This window comes from Scardinius erythrophthalmus (assembly GCF_964197995.2).
Source record: "Scardinius erythrophthalmus genome assembly, chromosome: 8".
Taxonomy (NCBI): domain Eukaryota; kingdom Metazoa; phylum Chordata; class Actinopteri; order Cypriniformes; family Leuciscidae; genus Scardinius; species Scardinius erythrophthalmus.
The window spans coordinates 29637006-29658883 of record NC_138228.1 but is presented as its reverse complement, the minus strand read 5'-3'; the positions used below and the strand labels follow the sequence as shown (position 1 = coordinate 29658883).

At 41.6% G+C, this 21878-nt stretch overlaps 1 protein-coding gene across 1 annotated transcript in view; it reads left to right on the top strand.

Moving 5' to 3' along the window:
* Positions 1-20484, top strand: part of LOC308694376 (extracellular calcium-sensing receptor-like) — a gene marked incomplete at both ends in the record, with an annotated part of 75343 nt that extends 54859 nt beyond the window's left edge. The window contains 2 exons of the mRNA XM_081371881.1: positions 19287-19410; positions 19589-20484. Of these exons, the coding sequence (XP_081228007.1) occupies positions 19287-19410; positions 19589-20484 (1020 nt within the window). The remainder of the gene's footprint in view (positions 1-19286; positions 19411-19588) is intronic.
* Positions 20485-21878: the final 1394 nt, after the last annotated feature.

The window sequence follows — 21878 nt, the reverse complement described above, 5'->3', positions numbered from 1 at the left end:
CGCTTATCAAAAGTGTGAAGTTTGGGGCAGATTGGACATTCCATGCCTGAGTTACAGCAAATTCCTATTTAATTGCAATAATAGCATGCTTTAGCACTTAGCTAAGAGTTTGCTAGCATGTTTTAGCATGCTTCTAGTATGTTGTTAGCATGTTTAGCACTTGCTGGCACTTTTTTATATGTTATTAGGAGTCCATAACAGTGTTAAACATGTCACTTCCTGTTGCCAGCAGGTGGCGCTATGACTATAACTGAATATGAGCATGGTCATGTGTTCAGGACAGAACGTTTATTAAAAGTGTGAAGTTTGGCGCAGATTGGACATTGCCTTCTTGAGTAACAACAACATCCTGTTTCATTGAATTAGCATGCTTTAGCACTTAGCTAAGTATTGCTAGTATGTTTTAACATGTTTCTAGCATGTTTAGAAGTCAATGGCATTTTTAACATGTTGCTAGAATGGCATCAACGTGTTAAACATGACACTTCCTGTTACCAGTAGGTGGCGCTATTACTATAACTGAATATTCTCATGTAGATATGTTCAGGACAGAACGCTTATCAAAAGTGTGAAGTTTGGGGCAGATTGGACATTCCATGCCTGAGTTACAGCAAATTCCTATTTAATTGCAATAATAGCATGCTTTAGCACTTAGCTAAGAGTTTGCTAGCATGTTTTAGCATGCTTCTAGTATGTTGTTAGCATGTTTAGCACTTGCTGGCACTTTTTTATATGTTATTAGGAGTCCATAACAGTGTTAAACATGTCACTTCCTGTTGCCAGCAGGTGGCGCTATGACTATAACTGAATATGAGCATGGTCATGTGTTCAGGACAGAACTCTTATCAAACGTATGAAGTTTGGAGCAGATTGGACATTCCATGCCTGAGTTACAGCAACTTCCTGTTTCATGGCGAAACATCAAAATTTGTCAGGCCGCCGAGGACCCGCCCTTCGACGAAAACTCAAGATCTTCGCAATTTAACGTCGCAAAGGCCTTAAGATTACACTCACCAAATTTGAAGATGATCAGATTAAAACTGTAGGAGGAGTTCGTTAAAGTATGAGGCCTGAAAATGTCAAAAACTGCACAAAAATCTGGGAGGAAGTTCAAAATGGCTGACTTCCTGTTGGGTTTAGGGCTATGCTCCAAGAGACTTTTTTGTAGGTATTAGGTCATTACATGTATGTACCGAATTTCGTGCACGTACGTGGAACGTTGCGGGAGGCGCACTCCGTTGAACTTTTATAGGTGGCGCTATCGAGCCGTTTTGCCCCGTCCAATTCTGAAACCTATATCAGATGTAAATTTTCGCCAGTTCTGACGCGTGTGCAAAGTTTCGTGACTTTTCGCGCATGTTTAGGCCCTCAAAAATGCAATTCAATGCGGAGAAGAAGAATAATAATAATAATTAAAGCTGCAAGCAGCGATGAAAGGGCCCTCGCACCCGTGCCATCAACACTTTGTGGCTTTAGGAAGACAGAGCATGGTTGGGAAATGTACATTTAAGGAGGTATATATAGTAAGAGTATGTCAAAGTCAGTTACAAAATGTTTTGTATAATGGTGATAATAGCATGCTTCATGACTCAGCTAAGTGTTGCTAGCATGTTTAGTCTGTTTCTAGCATGCTTAGTACACAATAATTATGTGGTTAGTACTGCATTACTGTGTTAACCATGTCAGTTTCTGTTGCCAGTAGGTGGCGTTATGACTATAGCTGAATATGAGCATGGATGTGTGTTCAGGACAGAACTCTTATCAAACGTGTGAAGTTTGGTGCAAATTGGAAATTGCCTTCTTGAGTAACAAAAAAGTCATGTTTCATTGAATTAGCATTCTTTAGCACTTAGCTAAGCATTGTTAGCATGTTTTAACATGTTTCTAGCATGTTTAGAACTCAATGGCATTTTTAACATGTTGCTAGAACGGCATCAATGTGTTAAACATGTCACTTCCTGTTGCCAGTAGGTGGCGCTATTACTATAAATGAACATTCTCATGTAGATGTATTCAGGCCATGACTCTTATCAAAAGTGTGAAGTTTGGGGCAGATTGGACATTCCATGTCTGAGTTACAGCAAATTCCTATTTAATTGCAATAATAGCATGCTTTAGCACTTAGCTAAGAGTTTGCTAGCATGTTTTAGCATTTTTCTAGTATGTTGTTAGCATGTTTAACACTTGCTGGCACTTTTTTATATGTTATTAGGAGTCCATAACAGTGTTAAACATGTCACTTCCTGTTGCCAGCAGGTGGCGCTATGACTGTAACTGAATATGAGCATGGTCATGTGTTCAGGACAGAACGCTTATCAAAAGTGTGAAGTTTGGGGCAGATTGGACATTGCCTTCTTGAGTAACAACAACATCCTGTTTCATTGAATTAGCATGCTTTACCACTTAGCTAAGTATTGCTAGCATGTTTTAACATTAGCTAGCATGTTTTAACATGTTTCTAGCATGTTTAGACCTCAATGGCATTTTTAACATGTTGCTAGAATGGCATCAACGTGTTAAACATGACACTTCCTGTTACCAGTAGGTGGCGCTATTACTATAACTGAATGTTCTCATGTAGATGTGTTCAGGACAGAACGCTTATCAAAAGTGTGAAGTTTGGGGCAGATTGGACATTCCATGCCTGAGTTACAGCAAATTCCTATTTAATTGCAATAATAGCATGCTTTAGCACTTAGCTAAGAGTTTGCTAGCATGTTTTAGCATGCTTCTAGTATGTTGTTAGCATGTTTAGCACTTGCTGGCACTTTTTTATATGTTATTAGGAGTCCATAACAGTGTTAAACATGTCACTTCCTGTTGCCAGCAGGTGGCGCTATGACTGTAACTGAATATGAGCATGGTCATGTGTTCAGGACAGAACGCTTATCAAAAGTGTGAAGTTTGGGGCAGATTGGACATTCCATGCCTGAGTTACAGCAACTTCCTGTTTCATGGCGAAACATCGAAATTTGTCAGGTCACCGAGGACCCGCCCTTTGACGAAAACTCAAGATCTTCGCAATTTAACGTCGCAAAGGCCTTAAGATTACACTCACCAAATTTGAAGATGATCAGATTAAAACTGTAGGAGGAGTTCGTTAAAGTACGAGGCCTGAAAATAGCAAAAACTGCACAAAAATCTGAGAGGAAGTTCAAAATGGCTGACTTCCTGTTGTGTTTAGGGCTATGCTCCAAGAGACTTTTTTGTAGGTATTAGGTCATTACATGTATGTACCGAATTTCGTGCACGTACGTGGAACGTTGCGGGAGGCGCACTCCGTTGAACTTTTATAGGTGGCGCTATCGAGCCGTTTTGCCCCGTCCAATTCTGAAACCTATATCAGATGTAAATTTTCGCCAGTTCTGACGCGTGTGCAAAGTTTCGTGAGTTTTCGAGCATGTTTAGGCCCTCAAAAATGCAATTCAATGCGGAGAAGAAGAAGAAGAATAATAATAATAATAATAATAATAAACAGAGCAATTCCAAGAGGGTCCTCACACCATCGGTGCTCGGGCCCTAATAATAATAATAATAATAAACAGAGCAATTCCAAGAGGGTCCTCACACCATCGGTGCTCGGGCCCTAATAATAATAATAATAATAAACAGAGCAATTCCAAGAGGGTCCTCACACCATCGGTGCTCGGGCCCTAATAATAAACAGAGCAATTCCAAGAGGGTCCTCACACCATCGGTGCTCGGGCCCTAAATATAGCTGCGAGCAGCGATTACGGGCCCAAGCCGGTGGCACCGCAACCCCGGTGCCTTTAGTTACCTAAAGGCACCGGGGTGGCGGTACCGCCGGCTTGGGCCCTCCATCGCTGCTCGCAGCTATATTTATATATATATATATATATATATATATATATATATATATATATATACATATACATACATACACACACATACATATATATGTATATATATATATATATATATATATATATATATATATATATATATATATATATATATATATATATATATATATATATATTATTGTTCAAAAGTTTGGGGTCAGTAAGATTTTTAATGTTTTTAGGAGAAGTCTCTTCTGCTCACCAAGGCTGCATTTATTGATTAAAAATACAAACAAAAACAGTAATATTGTGAAATATTATTCCAATTTAAAACAGCTGTTTTCAATTTTTAAATATTTTACATAGTAATTCATTTCTGTGATCAAAGTTGAGTTTTCAGCATCATTACTCCAGTCTTCAGTGTCACATGATCCTTCAGAAATCATACTAATATGATGATTGATGCTCAATAAATATTCATTATTATTTTCAATGTTGAAAACAGTTGTGTACAGATTTTTTTTTTCAAAATGCTTTGATGAATGTTAGTTCAAAAGAACAGCATATATTTCAAATATATATATTTTTAACATTATAAATGTCTTTACTGTAACTGTTGATCAGTTTAACTCATCCTTCATAAATAAAAGTACTGATTTATTTTATTTATTTACCCCAAAAATAAAATTTTAATTATTACTAACCCAAAACTTTTGAGCGGTAGTGTTTAACGTTACAAAAGCTTTAGATTTCAGATAAATGCTGTTCTTTTGAACTTTCTATTCATCAAAGACTGTACACAACTGTTTTCGACATCTAAAATAATAATGAATGTTTCTTGAGTATCAATCATCATATTAGAATAATTTCTGAAGGATCATGTGACAGTGACGACTGGAGTAATGATGCTGAAAACTCAGCTTTGATCACAGGAATAAATAACAGTTTAAAATATATTAAAATAGAAAGCAGCTGTTTTAAATTGGAATAATATTTTACAATATTACTGTTTTTGTTTGTATTTTTAATCAAATATATGCAGCCTTGGTGAGCAGAAGAAACTTCTCTGTTATGTGCGCGCCACAGACTGCACGCACGTCCGCTTAGAGTTCCGCCTTTTGCCTTCCGTCAATATTACGTTATTAGAAAAATATTTTTTTAGAGAATCGATTTTTTGACATTTGTGAATCGATTCAGAATCGTCCACGTCCGCATCGCGATGCATCTAAGAATAATTTTTTTCTCCCACCCCTAGATTTCATACAAATAAACAGTTACAATTAAGTCACTTACATTTTAGATGCAATGTTGCCTGTGTTTGTTCTGTTTCAGCAGCGAAAATAGTTAAACAAAGATCACGGCAGAACCATCACTTATCACGTGTTTTCTCATAACTGAACGATTCAGCATTTTTAACGAATCGGTTGACTCAAAGATTGAATGATCAATCCATAAACATCTGTCTTAATCATGATCGACTCATTCGAACGAATCGTTTGAACGAATGAATCAATGACTCGCTTATTAAGATGGATGCCTGGCGACACCTAATGGCGGTTTAGTGTTGTTTATTCTTTCCCACATGTGTGTGATTTGTGTGTGCAACATTATCATTATTTTTCTTTCACTATTATATTAGCGATTTAAAAGCACCCACTCGTGTCACACGTCGATTAACCGGTGGGAAAATATCCTCAGACACATACCTAATAAATGTATATTTAAATACAATATTGGCCTACCTGGTAAAAAGTTTTATATACTATTTTGATGTCCTTTTGGACACAAGAGGGCAGTATAGCCCTATGTTTGCTTTTTTGTTTAACCAAATAGCACTAAATAGCCTGTTTTAACTTTTTCATTCTTCTTGAATTGCAAAAACAGAATAAAATGGGTTTAGTTCGATATTTGTATACTTTTATATAGAAATAAATGGTATATAATTACATTTTTAGAAGATTTTTAGTGTTTCCTTTTTGGACATTACTTTAATCCCTCGCCATAGCAAAACCGTTTAAGATATTTATTATCCATTCACAATTTAGCATATTTAATGTAGTTTCATCATGTTGAAAAAGTTTGGTACGAATAAAATAAATAGTTTAAGAGGAGTGGCTAAAAATTCAGAGGCTGATTTAGCAAAAAAAATCACATTCAGACCAAAATAGCTGACTTCCTGATGGCCAGAGCTATTGAATGTAAATTAGAAAGTTGTCCGGCTTGATGAGAACAATATACAAACTATTTTTTCTTTACTGTAGTTAAAACTAACCCCCCCACTTTTGTCAAAAGCATGTTGAAAGTGACACACTTCCTGCTGCCAGTTGGTGGCGCTATAACTTTGACTCACAATAGCTACATCGATCTGATCGGCCTCTTACCACGAACACACTGCTGAAGTTTCATCAAGATCAGTTAATGTATGCAGAAGTTATTCCACTTCGTGTTTCTCTTTTCTCGCCATAAATTCGATTCCTCGCCACAGCCAAACCGTTCGAGATATCAAAAATCCGTTCGCAATTTAGCATCCTCAATGTCTTGACTTCATGCTGACTGAGTTTGGAGGTGATTGAATGAATTCTCTAGGAGGAGTACATCACATTCCACAGCAAGCGTTTTCCAAACAACCCATAATAGCCGACTTCCTGTTGGGCTGGTGTGAAACTTGACAGAGGGAAAGTTGTTCGGCCCCATGAAATCTATATGTGTACCGAGTTTCATATTAATTCATGCAAGCGTGTTTGATATATGGACCAAGTTTTCAGACCCTGTTCAAGAGGGCGCTGTTGAGCCCCCCTGCCACGCCCGTTTCTGAAACTTTTCACATGTCTACTGGCTAATAAGTGTTATGTGTCTGTCGAGTTTCATCCAATTTCAAGCATGTTAAGAGTCTCAAACGCATCCGAAAAGAATATTAAAATTTGATGCGTTGCCACGGCAACACTATCTAAGATATCAATAATCCTTTCACAGGTCTACATCTGCCGTGTGTTTACATTATACACATAAAGTTTGAAGCAAATCGTGTAAAATTAAGAGGGTGACTTCAAAGCATTTTGAAAGTGACACACTTCCTGCTGCCAGTTGGTGGCGCTATAACTTTGACTCACAATAGTCACATCCTTGTGATCGGCCTCTTACAACAAACACACTGCGAAAGTTTCATCAAGATCAGTTAATGTATGCAGAAGTTATAACACACTTCCTGTGTCCCATTAATCGCCATAAATTCGTTTCCTCGCCACAGCCAAACCGTTCGAGATATCAAAAATCCGTCCGCAATTTAGCATCCTCAATGTCTTGACTTCATGCACACCGAGTTTGGTTGTGATTGGACGAATATTCTAGGAGGAGTATTTCAAATTCCAGAGGATGCGTTTTTCAAACAACCCATAATAGTTGACTTCCTGTTGGGCTGGTGTAAAACTTAGAGCACGAAAGTTGTTCGGCCCGATGAGATCTATATGTGTACTGAGTTTCATATTATTATATGCAAGCGTGTTTGATTTATAGACCAAGTTTTCGGACACCATTCCAGGGGGCGCTGTCGAGCCCCCGTGCCACGCCCGGGTACCAGCTTCAGTCCGGCCCTGATGGCCGCAGGTTCTGATGTGTGTGCAAAATTTCAAGAGTTTTTGAGCATGTTAAGGGCCCCAAAAGTGCCCAAAAGGTTGACAAAATAATAATAATAATAATAATAAATAATCCTACCGGAAACAATAGGGCTCTTCGCCCTTTCAGGGCTTGGGCCCTAATAATAAATAATCCTACCGGAAACAATAGGGCTCTTCGCCCTTTCAGGGCTTGGGCCCTAATAATAATAATAATCCTACCGGAAACAATAGGGCCTTCGCCCTTTCAGGGCTTGGGCCCTAATAATAATAATCCTACCGAAAACAATAGGGCCTTCGCCCTTTCAGGGCTTGGGCCCTAATAATAATAATAATAATAATAATCCTACCGAAAACAATAGGGCCTTCGCCCTTTCAGGGCTTGGGCCCTAATAATAAATAATCCTACCGGAAACAATAGGGCCTTCGCCCTTTCAGGGCTTGGGCCCTAATTATAGAAAAAAATAATCCTACCGAAAACAATAGGGCCTTCGCCCTTTCAGGGCTTGGGCCCTAATAATAGAAAAAAATAATCCTACCGAAAACAATAGGGCCTTCGCCCTTTCAGGGCTTGGGCCCTAATAATAATAATAATAATAATCCTAACGAAAACAATAGGGCTCTGCGCCCTTTCAGGGCTTGGGCCCTAATAATAATCCTAACGAAAACAATAGGGCTCTGTGCCCTTTCAGGGCTTGGGCCCTAATAATCCTACCGGAAACAATAGGGCCTTCGCCCTTTCAGGGCTTGGGCCCTAATAATAATCCTACCGAAAACAATAGGGCCTTCGCCCTTTCAGGGCTTGGGCCCTAATAATCCTACCAGAAACAATAGGGCCTTCGCCCTTTCAGGGCTTGGGCCCTAATAATAATCCTTACGAAAACAATAGGGCTCTGTGCCCTTTCAGGGCTTAGGCCCTAATAATCCTACCAAAAACAATAGGGCCTTCGCCCTTTCAGGGCTTGGGCCCTAATAATAATAATAATAAACAATAATCCTACCGAAAACAATAGGGCCTTCGCCCTTTCAGGGCTTGGGCCCTAAATATAGCTGCGAGCAGCGATTGCGGGCCCAAGCCGGTGGCACCGCCACCCTGATGCCTTAATGCCGAGTTCAGACTGCATGATTTTAGCCCCGATTTTGGCTCGCCGACAGGTTTTGAGAAATCGCCGACAAATGCCCGAAATCACAGGCAAATCGGTGCTCGTTCACGCGAGTGACAATCACGCAGTGTGAATGAGCAAAGACGCGATCTGAGAAAATCACAGACGACTCGCCGACGCCCGTGTGATATTTGGCATGCTAAATATCTGGACCTGTCGGCGATTCAAAATCCTGCTGTGTGAAAAGTGTTCTGACTGAAAACTACATCGGCGATGACCGACAGCCAATGAGAGAGCAAGATACAGAGCAGCGGGGAGTTCGGGGAGGAGTTATAGACCACAATATCAGTATTTTAATAGATATATTTACAATTATATCAAACAGAAACAAAGCACAAACATTTGCTTGACCAGCAGCAACAGCAGCACATTGCAACATTATTTATTTACCCCAAACTCTCTTTGCAGAACACAGTCCTTGCTCCCCTTGTCTTCCCAGCCATTCCTCACGCATAATGTTTTTCTTTTTCTCCTTTTCGCTGCAAATCAGTGCACAGACAATTTGGATCACAAGCTTCTTGCAGGCTATACATTTTTAATAATTTCAAACTCGCGCGAGAACTGCGGTCTTACGCACACGGGATTTTGCGTTATTTCCTTATCACTTCTCGCGTGTGTTTGGTTGCGAAACGTAGTTTGCGGGCCAGACAGGAGTTGTCGGCGATTCTTCCTCCTGAAAGTCATGCAGTGTAAAACCTCCAGTCGCCGATGCATCGTGCAGTGTGAACACACCAGCAACTGAATGTTACCCTGGATAGTCATGCAGTGTGAAAAGAACAGTGACCCGACTACTTTGAAAATCGTGCAGTCTGAACTCGGCATTAGTTACAGACTACATTTTTAGAAGATAGGAGGTTTTTAGTGTTTCCTTTTTTGACATTACTTTAATCCCTCGCCATAGCAAAACCGTTTGAGATATTTATTATCCGTTCACAATTTAGCATCTTTAATGTATTTTCATCATGTTGATAAAGTTTGGTAGGAATAAAATAAACCACTTAAGAGGAGTGGGTAAAAATTCAGAGGCAGATTTTGCAAAGAAATCCACATTCAAACAAAAATATCTGACTTCCTGTTGGTCGGAGCTAATGACTGTTAATTAGAAAGTTGTCCGGCTTGATGAGACCAATATACATATTGAGTTTTTAAACTGTAGGTAAAACTAACCCCCCCACTTTTGTCAAAAGCATTTTGAAAGTGACACACTTCCTTCTGCCAGTTGGTGGCACTGTAACTTTGACTCACAATAGTCACATCAATGTGATCGGCCTCTGACCACGAACACACTGCTGAAGTTTTATCAAGATCAGTCAATGTATGCAGAAGTTATAACACACTTCGTGTTTCTCTTTTCTCGCCATAAATTTGTTTCCTCGCCACGGCCGAACCGTTCCAGATATCAAAAATCCGTCCGCAATTTAGCATCCTCAATGTCTTGACTTCATGCTGACAGAGTTTGGTGGGGATCGGATGAATTCTCTAGGAGGAATACATCAAATTCCAGAAGATGCGTTTTTCAAACAATCCATAATAGCTGACTTCCTGTTGGGCGGAGCTAATGACTGTAAATTAGAAAGTTGTCCGGCTCGATGAGAACAATATATGTACCAAGTTTTAAGACTCTATGTAAAACTAAGCCCCCATTTTTGACTAAAGGTGGCGCTACTGAGCTCCTCACCACGCCCGTCTACTGGCTAATAAATGTGATGTGTCTGTTGAGTTTCATCCAATTTCAAGCATCTTAAGAGTCTCAAAAGCATCCAAAAAGAAAATTAAAGTTTGATGCGTTGCCACGGCAACAGTATCTAAGATATCAATAATCCTTTCACAGGTCTACATCTGCCGTGTGTTTACATTATACAGATAAAGTTTGAAGCAAATCGGGTAAAAATAAGAGGGTGACTTCAAAGCATTTTGAAAGTGACACACTTCTTGCTGCCAGTAGGTGGCGCTATAACTTTGACTCACAATAGTCACATCAATGTGATCAGCCTCTGACCACGAACACACTGCTGAAGTTTTATCAAGATCAGTCAATGTATGCAGAAGTTATAATACACTTCCTGTGTCCCATTATTCGCCATAAATTCGTTTCCTCGCCACAGCCAAACCGTTCGAGATATCAAAAATCCCTTGGCAATTTTTCATCCTCAGTGTCTTGACTGACCCTGCCACGCCCAGGTACCAGCATCAGCCCGGCCCTGATGGCCGCGGGTTCTGACTCGTGTGCAATGTTTAAAGAGTTTTTGAGCATGTTAAGGGCCCCAAAAATGCCTGAATAGTCGTAAGAAAAATAATAATAATAATAATAATCCTACCGAAAACAATAGGGCCTTCGCCCTTTCAGGGCTTGGGCCCTAATAATAATAATAAACAATAATCCTACCGAAAACAATAGGGTTCTTCGCCCTTTTAGGGCTTGGGCCCTAAAAATCCTACCGGAAACAATAGGGCCTTCGCCCTTTCAGGGCTTGGGCCCTAATAATAGAAAAAAATATTCCTACCGAAAACAATAGGGCCTTCGCCCTTTCAGGGCTTGGGCCCTAATTAGGCTACCATGGTGATACACAATACTTAGAAGAACTGGTAAAGAAACATGGAAACTGCTCCTGATAAATAGCAACACACATTACGTACCAATAACGTAATTTATTGGTATTTTACTTTTATTTCGTAACTTACTAATTTACGACGTTGCATGCTCGTATTTCTTTTGCGCTTTAGTGAAGTGATACAGTGCGCACTGGCGCATTTGCGAGTGCAATTAAAGAGTGCACGCTACGAGCACAGTATAACGATGACAGGACATGAAATTTTGTTTTTCTGAGGTGAGAGACTTTATTTTGTTACAAGTTATTAAAATAATGATAGAATAATGACACGGACATATAGCCTGACAACATCATCTGACCACAGATACTGAATCTGGACAACACAGGGTTTTTTTTTTTCTAATTTAAAACGTAACTACGTTGCATGCTTGTAGTTTATTTTGTGCTTTATATATAGTGAAGCGATATAGGCCTACTGTCAGGATTCCATCTTCACCGATCTTCCATCATCCTCATCTGCAAGAAAGATAGAAAGAAATACTCTATTACTATTCAGCTAAGCATCTCTGATTATCTGTGTTGTTATTACTCCCCATTTGTCTCCGACTCCGATTCATTCTGCAATTAAAGCATTGAACTTACCATCTTGTCTGTATCATCTGTGATTCCTGATAGAAGACCAGACCACCATGCAGAATCCGTCGGAGTCTAGAGAGGATCACTCGTCGGCTAATCTTCCGGCCGCCGCTGCATCCATTCCCCCACCTTCACTTCCGCAACCTCCCGCTGCTTCGTTCACTGCCTCTGCGAGTCCCATGGCCCGGCCAGCGACATACTCCGGTGAGGCGGAGAACTGCAGTGGGTTTCTTCTCCAAGTATCCTTGTATCTCTCGATGAATGAGCATCAATTCAGCAGTGATACCGCCCATGTGGCTTTCATTATATCATTGTTATCTGGTCAAGCGCTTCAGTGGGCACAGTCTTTGTGGAATTCAGATTCTCCGGTGGTCAAATCCTTATCGGATTTCGTTCAACACTTCAAAGAGGTTTTTGGGCAAACTGTCTCCGAACTGTCCGTTCATGATCAACTTTATAACCTCCGTCAAGGAAATTCCTCAGTGAGTTCATATGCCCTCCAGTTCCGCACTCTAGCCGCGTCTAGCGGCTGGAATGAAACCACTCTGATCACAGCTTTTCGACATGGATTGAATCCCAACGTCCGCCACCTGGTGGTTGTGTATGAAGACAGCATGGGGTTAGAGAATCTGATCCAGAAGACAATCCGGATTTCCCAGCGCCTCACCGCTTGTGATCTGTTTGCACCCACTGTAAGTTCTCTGCCCTCGGCTCCATCAGTCGCTCCTCCAGCACCAGTTCCTATGGAAATAGACTCCACCCATCTTTCCGCTTCTGAACGCCAGCGCAGAATTCAACATCACCTCTGCTTATACTGTGCTTCAGACAAACATCTCCTCAGTTTCTGCCCTGTTCGACCTCCGTGCCCGGCGGTAAGTTCCATTCAACTCTCCCCGAAAATTGAGATTCTAACACGTACCCGTGTACATATCTTGACCTCCCGTGTGTGTCTCCCAGCGTAAGCCCTCGTCGACTCCGGGTCTGCGGGGAACTTCATATCCACCCAGTGTCTCCAAAAGCTGAATATCCGTCAACGCCGTTTTTCCCGAGATCTTCCCATCCAAACCATACAAGGCAAGCCACTGGATCGAGGTCGAATTCGCCATTATACACCCACTCTGACTCTTTGCATCGGCTGTTTACACTCTGAGGAAATCTCTCTTATGGTGCTGGAGGAATCCACCGCAGATATCATCCTGGTACGACCCTGGCTAGTACAACATCAGCCAATACTCCACTGGAAAACTGGGGAAATACTCCGTTGGGGTGAAGATTGCCATGTATCCTGCCTCAGTTCCATCAAGAAAGTTCCTTCTTCATCTCGCTCCCAGTCATCTACGGGTGAATCCAGAGTTCCAGTCTGCTCCACTTCGGTGGAGAGCCCTGAAGTCCAGGTTCAAGTCGAAATTCCAGTGGAGTACCGGGCGTTCCAGGATGTATTCAGTAAGGTACTGGCAACTAAATTACCACCACACCGGCCATGGGACTGCGCCATCGACTGGAGCCACCCTTCCTAAAGGTCGCATTTACCCTCTGTCCATCCCGGAACAGAAGGCCATGGAGGAGTATGTGGAAGAAGCTTTACATCAGCAGTTTATTCTACCTCCCCTGCCGCTTCGAGCTTCTTTTTTGTGGCCAAAAAGGACGGAGGCTTGCGGCCGTGTATCGACTACCGTCATCTTAACTCACAGACTATTAAATTCAGCTATCCCCTTCCTCTGGTCCCAGCCGCCCTGGAACAGCTGCGTGGAGCACGCTTTTTTTCTCCAAACTGGACCTTAGAAGTGCGTATAACCTGATCCGAATCCGGCACGGTGACGAGTGGAAGACAGCCTTCGTGACCCCCTCAGGCCACTACGAATATCAGGTTATGCCTTTCGGATTATCCAACGCTCCTGCCGTCTTTCAAGGTTATATGAATGAAGTCCTTCGAGAATTCCTCAACCATTTCGTAATAGTCTACATTGATGATATACTCATCTACTTGTCTTCGATGTCTGAGCACCGTCAACATGTCATCCAGGTCCTCGAAAAACTGAGAGAACACAGGTTATATCTGAAACTGGAGAAATGTGAATTTCATACCACCACCATTCAATTCCTGGGTTACATCATCAACCAACAGGGCATCCAAATGGACCAGAGGAAGGTGGAAACCATCCAGAACTGGCCACAACCCTCTTCCGTAAAAGAACTGCAATGTTTCCTTGGTTTTGCAAACTTCTATAGACGATTCATCCGGAACTACAGTCAGATCAGTGCTCCCCTCACATCATCCCTCAAAGGCCGGCCCAAGTCTCTGTCCTTATCTCCCACCGCAATCCAAGCCTTCCAGCGCTTAAAAGAAGCATTCACCACTGCTCCCATCCCTGTCCATCCCAACCCGGACCTTCCGTTTGTGGTAGAGGTGGATGCCTCTTCCACTGGAGTGGGAGCAGTTCTCTCTCAGCGGCAGGGTGAGCCACCCAAACTCCTTCCATGCGCCTTCTTCTCCAAGAAGTTAGCCCCGGCGGAGCGGAACTATGACATTGGCAACCGGGAGCTGCTGGCCATCAAACTGGGCCTCGAGGAGTGGAGGCATTGGCTGGAGGGAGCCAACCATCAATTTAAAGTGATAACAGATCATCGCAACCTAGAGTACCTAAAGACTGAACCCTCGACAGGCCCGCTGGGCTCTCTTTTTCACACGCTTCGACTTTGTGGTATCGTACCGACCTGGGAGTAAGAACTGCAAGGCAGACGCTCTATTACGACTTCATCATGCCTCAGTTGAAGACCTTCATCCAGAGCCTATCCTCCCTCCAGCCGTAATCCTCAGTCCTATCCTCTGGGAACTTGACCAACAGATCACCCAGGGACTTGTACGCCAACCCGCTCCGCCGGGAGGTCCAGAAGGGCGTATCTTCGTACCTCCACATTTTCGTACTCCCCTTCTGGACTCAGCTCACACAGTTCCGGGCTCTGGACATCCGGGTAGCAAGCGTACCCTCTCGCTCCTCAGTCAACGGTACTGGTGGCCGTCCATCTCCGAGGATGTTTCCAGGTTCGTCCGCGGATGCTCAGTCTATGCCATAACCAACACCCCAAGGAGGCTCCCTGAAGGCAAGCTTGTGCCATTACCTCTTCCCCGATGACCGTGGTCACATATCGGGATCGATTTCATGACTGATCTACCCAAATCAGGAAGGCTTTACCTGTGTATTCGTCGTTGTGGACCGGTTTTCCAAAGGCTGCAAGCTGATTCCCTTACCTGGCCTTCCCACAGCTTTTGAAACAGCAGAAGCTCTCTTCCACAACGTCTTCAGGAATTTCGGCATCCCAGAGGACATTGTTTCGGACAGGGGACCCCAGTTTATCTCACGGGTATGGCACGCCTTTTTCAAGCTCCTCGGGGTCACCGTCAGCCTCTCCTCTGGATACCATCCGCAGACGAATGGCCAGACTGAGCGGAAGATCCAGGAGATAGGACGTTACCTGCGAACATACTGCCATCAGTACCAGGACAGCTGGAGCCGCTACCTCCCCTGGGCAGAATATGCTCAGAACTCCCTTCGGCAGAACACCACCGGGCTCACCCCCTTCCAGTGTATCCTAGGATATCAACCTCCACTCTTTCCATGGTCGGGTGAGCCCTCGGAGGTACCAGCTGTCGACTTTTGGTTCCATAAGAGCGAGGGGGTATGGGACTCAGCTCATGTGCATCTCCAACAGGCAGTACGGAGGCACAAGGAACTAGCGGACCGATCCGTCGACTCGATCCACCTCAGTATCGGCCAGGACAAAAGGTGTGGCTATCGACTCGGGATATCCGCCTCCGTCTGCCTTGCCGTAAGCTGAGTCCTCGATTCATCGGACCATTTACCATCCAGAGGCAGTTGAACGAAGTGACCTACAGGCTCAACCTTCCCTCTCAGTACAAGATTTCTCCATCATTTCATGTGTCTTTACTCAAACCTTTCACTGACCCTGTCACTCCTGTTCCCTCAGAAGACACTTCCACGGATGTACCTCCTCCTCTCATTCCAGTAGAAGAGTAACCGGTCCATCGCCTCCGTACCATCCTGGACTCCCGGCGGCGAGGTTCCCGTCTGGAGTACCTTGTGGACTGGGAAGACTACGGGCCAGAAGAACGCTCTTGGGTCCTACGTGATGACATCCTGGATCCCACTCTACTCTCCCAGTTCCACGAGGACCATCCGGACCGTCCTGCTCCCAGGGGTCGTGGTCGACCTCGCTGCCGGCAGCGCCCTTCTCAGTCGTTGAGAGCCGCCTCGGGAGGAGGGGCTTCTGTCAGGATTCCATCTTCACCGATCTTCCATCATCATCATCTGCAAGCAAGAGAGAAAGAAAGACTCTATTACTATTCAGCTAAGCATCTCTGATTATCTGTGTTGTTATTGTATTGTATATCTGTATTGTTATTGTGTCTGCAATTAAAGCATTGAACTTACCATCTAGTCTGTATCATCTGTGATTCCTGACACCTACAGCGCGCTCTGCTGCATTTGCGTGTGCAATTGAAGAGTGCGCGCTACTGCAGTATAGCGGCTGACAGGACGGACCCCTTATAGAAAATAATATAAGCAGAATAAGTATATATAGCCAGGGCCGGACTGGGACACAATTCCAGGCCGGGAAATCCTACACCCATCCAAGGCCATCCTATGCACCCGAATAAAATTTAGAAACACGGACAACCCTATTTTTTCCTAAATTACATTTATTGGTCTAAATCCTTAGGCTGGGGCCGTGTAAAATAATTAAAGGCTTTCTCTTGAACGGAATCCTCACTTCCCTTTTCCTTCTCTTCATTTACCCTAATATCTCTGTCTCTCCCTTCCACCAGTATTATCAGCCTCATACACTAAGTAAAGTGGAGTATGGGGTATAAAGTGTGCGTATTTTTCTTGTACCTGTCTCTTCTTCATATGTCTCTTCTTCACCTGTCACTTGTTCTGGCCTCATGTTACAAACAGAACTGTCTCCACCTTGGTGTAAAACAACCACCTTGTAATTTGTTTGCCCAGAATCTACATTTATTATAGTAAAGTATTAGTATTAGTATGTAAAGTATTATATTTATGACAAAATGTTGTTGTTTTTATCTTAAAATAACTTAAATATCCAACATAGCAACACTATATTTCATACAATATGTAAAAAAAAAAAAAATCTTATTTTGCTTCTACATGTCATCTCACTCCCTGGCTGAATGTGTGATCATTGCACCACAGCTAGTGCTAGGTTGACTGTCTCCACCTTCATTTGATTAAAAAAAAAAAGGAAAAAGTTTTAAACCTCACAAATGGGCAGACATAATTTTCTAAATTGTCTAATAAAATGTTATTGCATTATTTTTTGTTGATGTCGGCACTATCCTACTCCCAGTACCACATAAATGTTAATATTTGTCTATTAAATTACTTTATTGTTTAACCGTTTGGCTGAGTCGAATCGTAGCCTAGCCAGTCAAGACTAACAGATTCATGATTTTATTTTATAATAATAATTTTATTGAATTACGAATTCGGAAATGATCAATGGTAAAGTTAGTAGTATAAAAAAATTATAATAATTACAAAAAAAAAAAACGCTGGCTGGCAGCAGGCCACCGGGAATTCTCCCGGTGCTCCCGATGGCCAGTCCGGGCCTATATATAGCACTAGATGGTGAAAGCAAAGAATACAACTTGCATGTTTTTTTTTTTTTTTTAATTACTTTTTTTTTTTTAAGTTGTACAGGCAGCTAGGTTTTAAACCCAGGATCCCCCACACCAAAAGCAAGAATTATACCACTGGACTGACACATTCAGTACTTTGTATATTTATCTAAACAGTATGTATTTAACTTTTGTATAAAAGGTTTTTTTTGTTTTTTTGTTTTTCTCACAAATGTATGAAGGGTTGTCAGTACTTTGTACATTAATCCAAACAGTATGTATTTAATTTTTGTATAAAAGTTTTTTTTTTTCTCACAAATGTATGTAGGGTTAGAAAATAGTTACAACATAGTCTGAAATAAATGTGTCTGGTGGGATCATGTCATGTCATGACATACCTTGCTAGTCCATAAGAGTCACCACCAGATTTTATCTCAGTATGACCCCTGATTATGAGTGACAAATCAGGGGCCTATTCAATGAAGCTGATTTAGGGGGATAGCCAGGTATGTTTCAGTTTAGTTTGCCAACCCTGGGTTTTAGGCACAATGAAAGTGGCTTGCCACAGTACCTTGTGCTTCATGGCAAACCTGCTCCATGACAGGTTATTTTCTAGGTAAGATATCTCAAACTGATATTGGACCAATCAGCATTAAGCAAAGTGACACATCTCTGATGCAATAAAGTCACTCCCCCAGTTACTCTTGCTCCAAATTAAAGGTCATTTACAATTTGACCTTTACAATACCTACATGGTATTTTTAAATACAAAATTGTCTGGCTTTTAGTGATGAATATTTATTATAATTATTTTATATGATTTATACATGATTTATATAATATTATACCCCTAATCCATTACACATTAGCAATTTCAGTTTAACAATTATTATTATAAATGTAGTTTAAATAAACAATTATATACAGATAATAAGTAATATAAGATACGATTTGGAATCAGCAGATAAAGCTTTAAAAATGACTACATGTGATCTTACATGTCCGAGTCTCTGTATGCCTATTGCCTATATATATATATATATATATATATATATATATATATATATATATATATATATATATATATATATTAGGGGTGTAACGATTCATCAACTACATCGATGTATCGATTTATATTCCTATGATCCAACTACATCGATCTGTGCTCGGCAAGTTGGCCTTCCGGACGACATATATCGATCTAACATCGTTTTAAAAGGTAATCAATCGATTGTATTGATACTAGGAAATAACACATTGGATTTAAGCACGTCAGACTTTATATGGATGTTTTTTCTTAGCACTTTTAATGATAAAGGCGTTAAACGTTACTCGATTCCGTCTGCCTATCTGTGACGTCATCACCATGCGTGACGCGCCAGCAGCAGCGCAAAGACAACAAGCAGCGCAAAGTCTCTCACCTCAGAAAAACGGACTTTCCTCTCTTGCCATGTAGAAAAAGAGGGAGAAACAAATCAGCAGGCAAAAAACAATCTCTTTCACTAATGAAAACAGTCTTGCGTGGTGTTACCACAAAAAGCCATGCTTTTACATTCTCAAGTGCCCTCTGTAAAAAGGGTACAAGAAGTGTGCAGGTGAATGCGTCCATCATCAAACCTCTCAGTATGGAGCAGATACAGCCCTTTAATGGACAAACCCCTGCTGAGAGTGGAAAGATATGTCCTGTGAATGAGTAAATGATTGTGTGTATGAGAGTGTACCTGTCTTTTATAGAAAGAGAGGCATGCATTTGTGTGAAGATTTTCTTTCTTTCTGGACTTCTTTATGTGCTTGTGCTGATAGATATTGTGTTGTTAGAAGGATGATGTGAGTCTAATTGAGTTTATTTCTGTATCATTCAGGTTCCTGTATCGGTGTGCAGTGTGAGCTGTCTTCCAGGCACTAGAAAGGCTGTACAAAAAGGAAAACCTGTCTGCTGTTTCGACTGTCTTCCCTGTGCAGCAGGTGAAGTCAGTAACATGACAGGTATTATATATACATATATTTAGTCACCAATAACATGATTAAATGATCATTTTAATTGATTGGAAATAACTTTTTAACTTTGAACATTGTGCTAGACATTGCAATAGCTATGTAGGTAACATTAAGAAATCTGTACAATGGAAAACCAACCTTTACTATGTGCAATAATGTTCTTTAGACTCTACAGAGTGTACAAGATGCCCTGAGCGGTTCTGGTCAAACACTGAAAGAACAAGGTGCATCTCAAAGGTTGTAGAGTTTCTGTCATTGGAAGATTCCATGGGAATTGTCCTGACAGTCTTATCTATCACTGGGGCGACACTGACCACAACTGTTCTGGCTGCCTTTTTCCATCATCGTTATACACCCCTTGTGCGGGCCAACAATTCTGAGCTGAGCTTCCTGTTATTGGTGTCGCTCACCTTCTGCTTCCTGTGCGCCCTAGTTTTCATTGGTCGGCCTGTGCCATGGAACTGCATGCTACGTCACACCATGTTTGGAGTGAGCTTTGTGATCTGCATCGCCTGCGTCCTTAGTAAGACTGTGGTGGTGCTGGTGGCTTTTCGAGCCACTCTGCCTGGACCTAACCTGATGCAGTACTTTGGGCCCATCCAGCAGAGGGCAGGCATCTTCCTTTGCACACTGGTTCAGGTTGTCATATGTCTTCTGTGGCTGCTGCTGGCTCCCCCTCTACCCACAGAGAATGCAGGTGAGCTTGGCGCTCGAGTGATCCTGCAGTGCACAGTGGGGTCTGTTGTGGGGTTTGTACTGGTGCTGGGCTACATCGGTCTGTTAGCAGTGGTCTGCTTCCTGCTGGCCTTCTTTGCTCGAAAGCTCCCAGACAATTTCAATGAGGCTAAATTCATTACTTTCAGCATGCTGATCTTCTGTGCTGTGTGGATTGCATTTGTGCCGGCGTACGTCAGCTCACCAGGGAAGTACACTGTGGCTGTGGAGATTTTCGCCATTTTGGCTTCCAGTTACGGCCTGTTGTTGTGCATATTCACCCCTAAATGTTACATCCTTCTGCTGAAACCTGAGAAAAATACAAAAAAAACCATGATGGCCAGATAAGGTTTACAAATGCAAGACTTTTATGAAAAGGCAACATTTTTACTGAGTGCAATATTTATCCCAATAACAACAACAACAACAACAACAAAAATATGCATTTAGTTAAATTAAACATTCTACTCTAAATGTTATAGGTGTTTTGTTTTTTATATTTCTATATGTGTATTTCAAGGTATCGTGTCTCAGTAAACAATATAATTTGAATAAATATAAAAAAAACCTACTTAAGTTTAATCTCTGATTTTGCTTCACCCCCACAATGTGGAATTAAGAGGAAAAATACCATAAAAATAGCAGGATACAGGGTTTCATGGGCTCATCAACTGTTTCCCCTCCCTACACTCACCCAAACCCATAACCCAAACAATGTATGGGATACAGTAAGGTGAAGTACTAATGTTAAAGGGAGAGTTTATCCAAAAATTAAATTTCATAATTTACTCACAAGGACGTTTGTGTGTCATTCTTCTGTAGAACACAAAATAAAATATTTTCAAAAATGTATGCACTTAGTAGTAATAACAGTAAATAGTTACAAGCGACTAACCATAAACCTATCCCTACTACCAACTTTATAATAAGTGCATGATGTTAATATTACTCTGTAAATATTACTCTTAATATCAACTTTTGAGATGCACCTTGTTCTTTCAGTGTTTGACCAGAACCGCTCAGTCAAGTCAAGTCAAGTCATCTTCATTTATATAGCGCTTTTAACAATGTAGATTGTCTCAAAGCAGCTTTACAGAGATAAGCGTATAATTTAAGGTAACAGAGATTGTTTCGGCTTTACAGCAGAGTTAAGTTATTTCCATCTAAAGTTAGTTTTAATTTAATTTAGTTGATTTGGTTCCGTTGCAATGATCATTTGTTATTAAATTAGGGGCCGCTAAGACGACACCATTCTCTCTACACAGACTTTAAACGCGAACCTGTGAGAAACGCTGATGGCGGTCACATGCGCATTTAGAATGGGTTCTATAGTTATGTGCGTTAGAATATACGCAGGTTTGGAATTCCCTACAAGCCAAGCCTAAACAAAATACTTGTCTTTCCTTATAAATTTGATAAGGAATTTTATTTTATTTGTTGCTTTGGGGTAGGACCGCAAGACGAATTTTCCCGACAACGCCTTATCTGTAGAGTGGTAGTGGGATCCTCCATAGGGAGAGACTAGTTGGCACTTCAGCACTGCGTTGTCATCGGCCCAGGTGAAGGTCCTTCGTCAGATCTGGATACGGCCTGGATCCGGCAGGCTGCAGGAAAAACCTTGGGATAAACACAGACACTAAAATTAGCGTAGATGCCATTCTTCTCGTGATGTAACGAGTACATCAGGATTTTTGGGAAGTGTTCCCGGTTCCGGCTGACCTAATCTATGCAGCATAGCATTA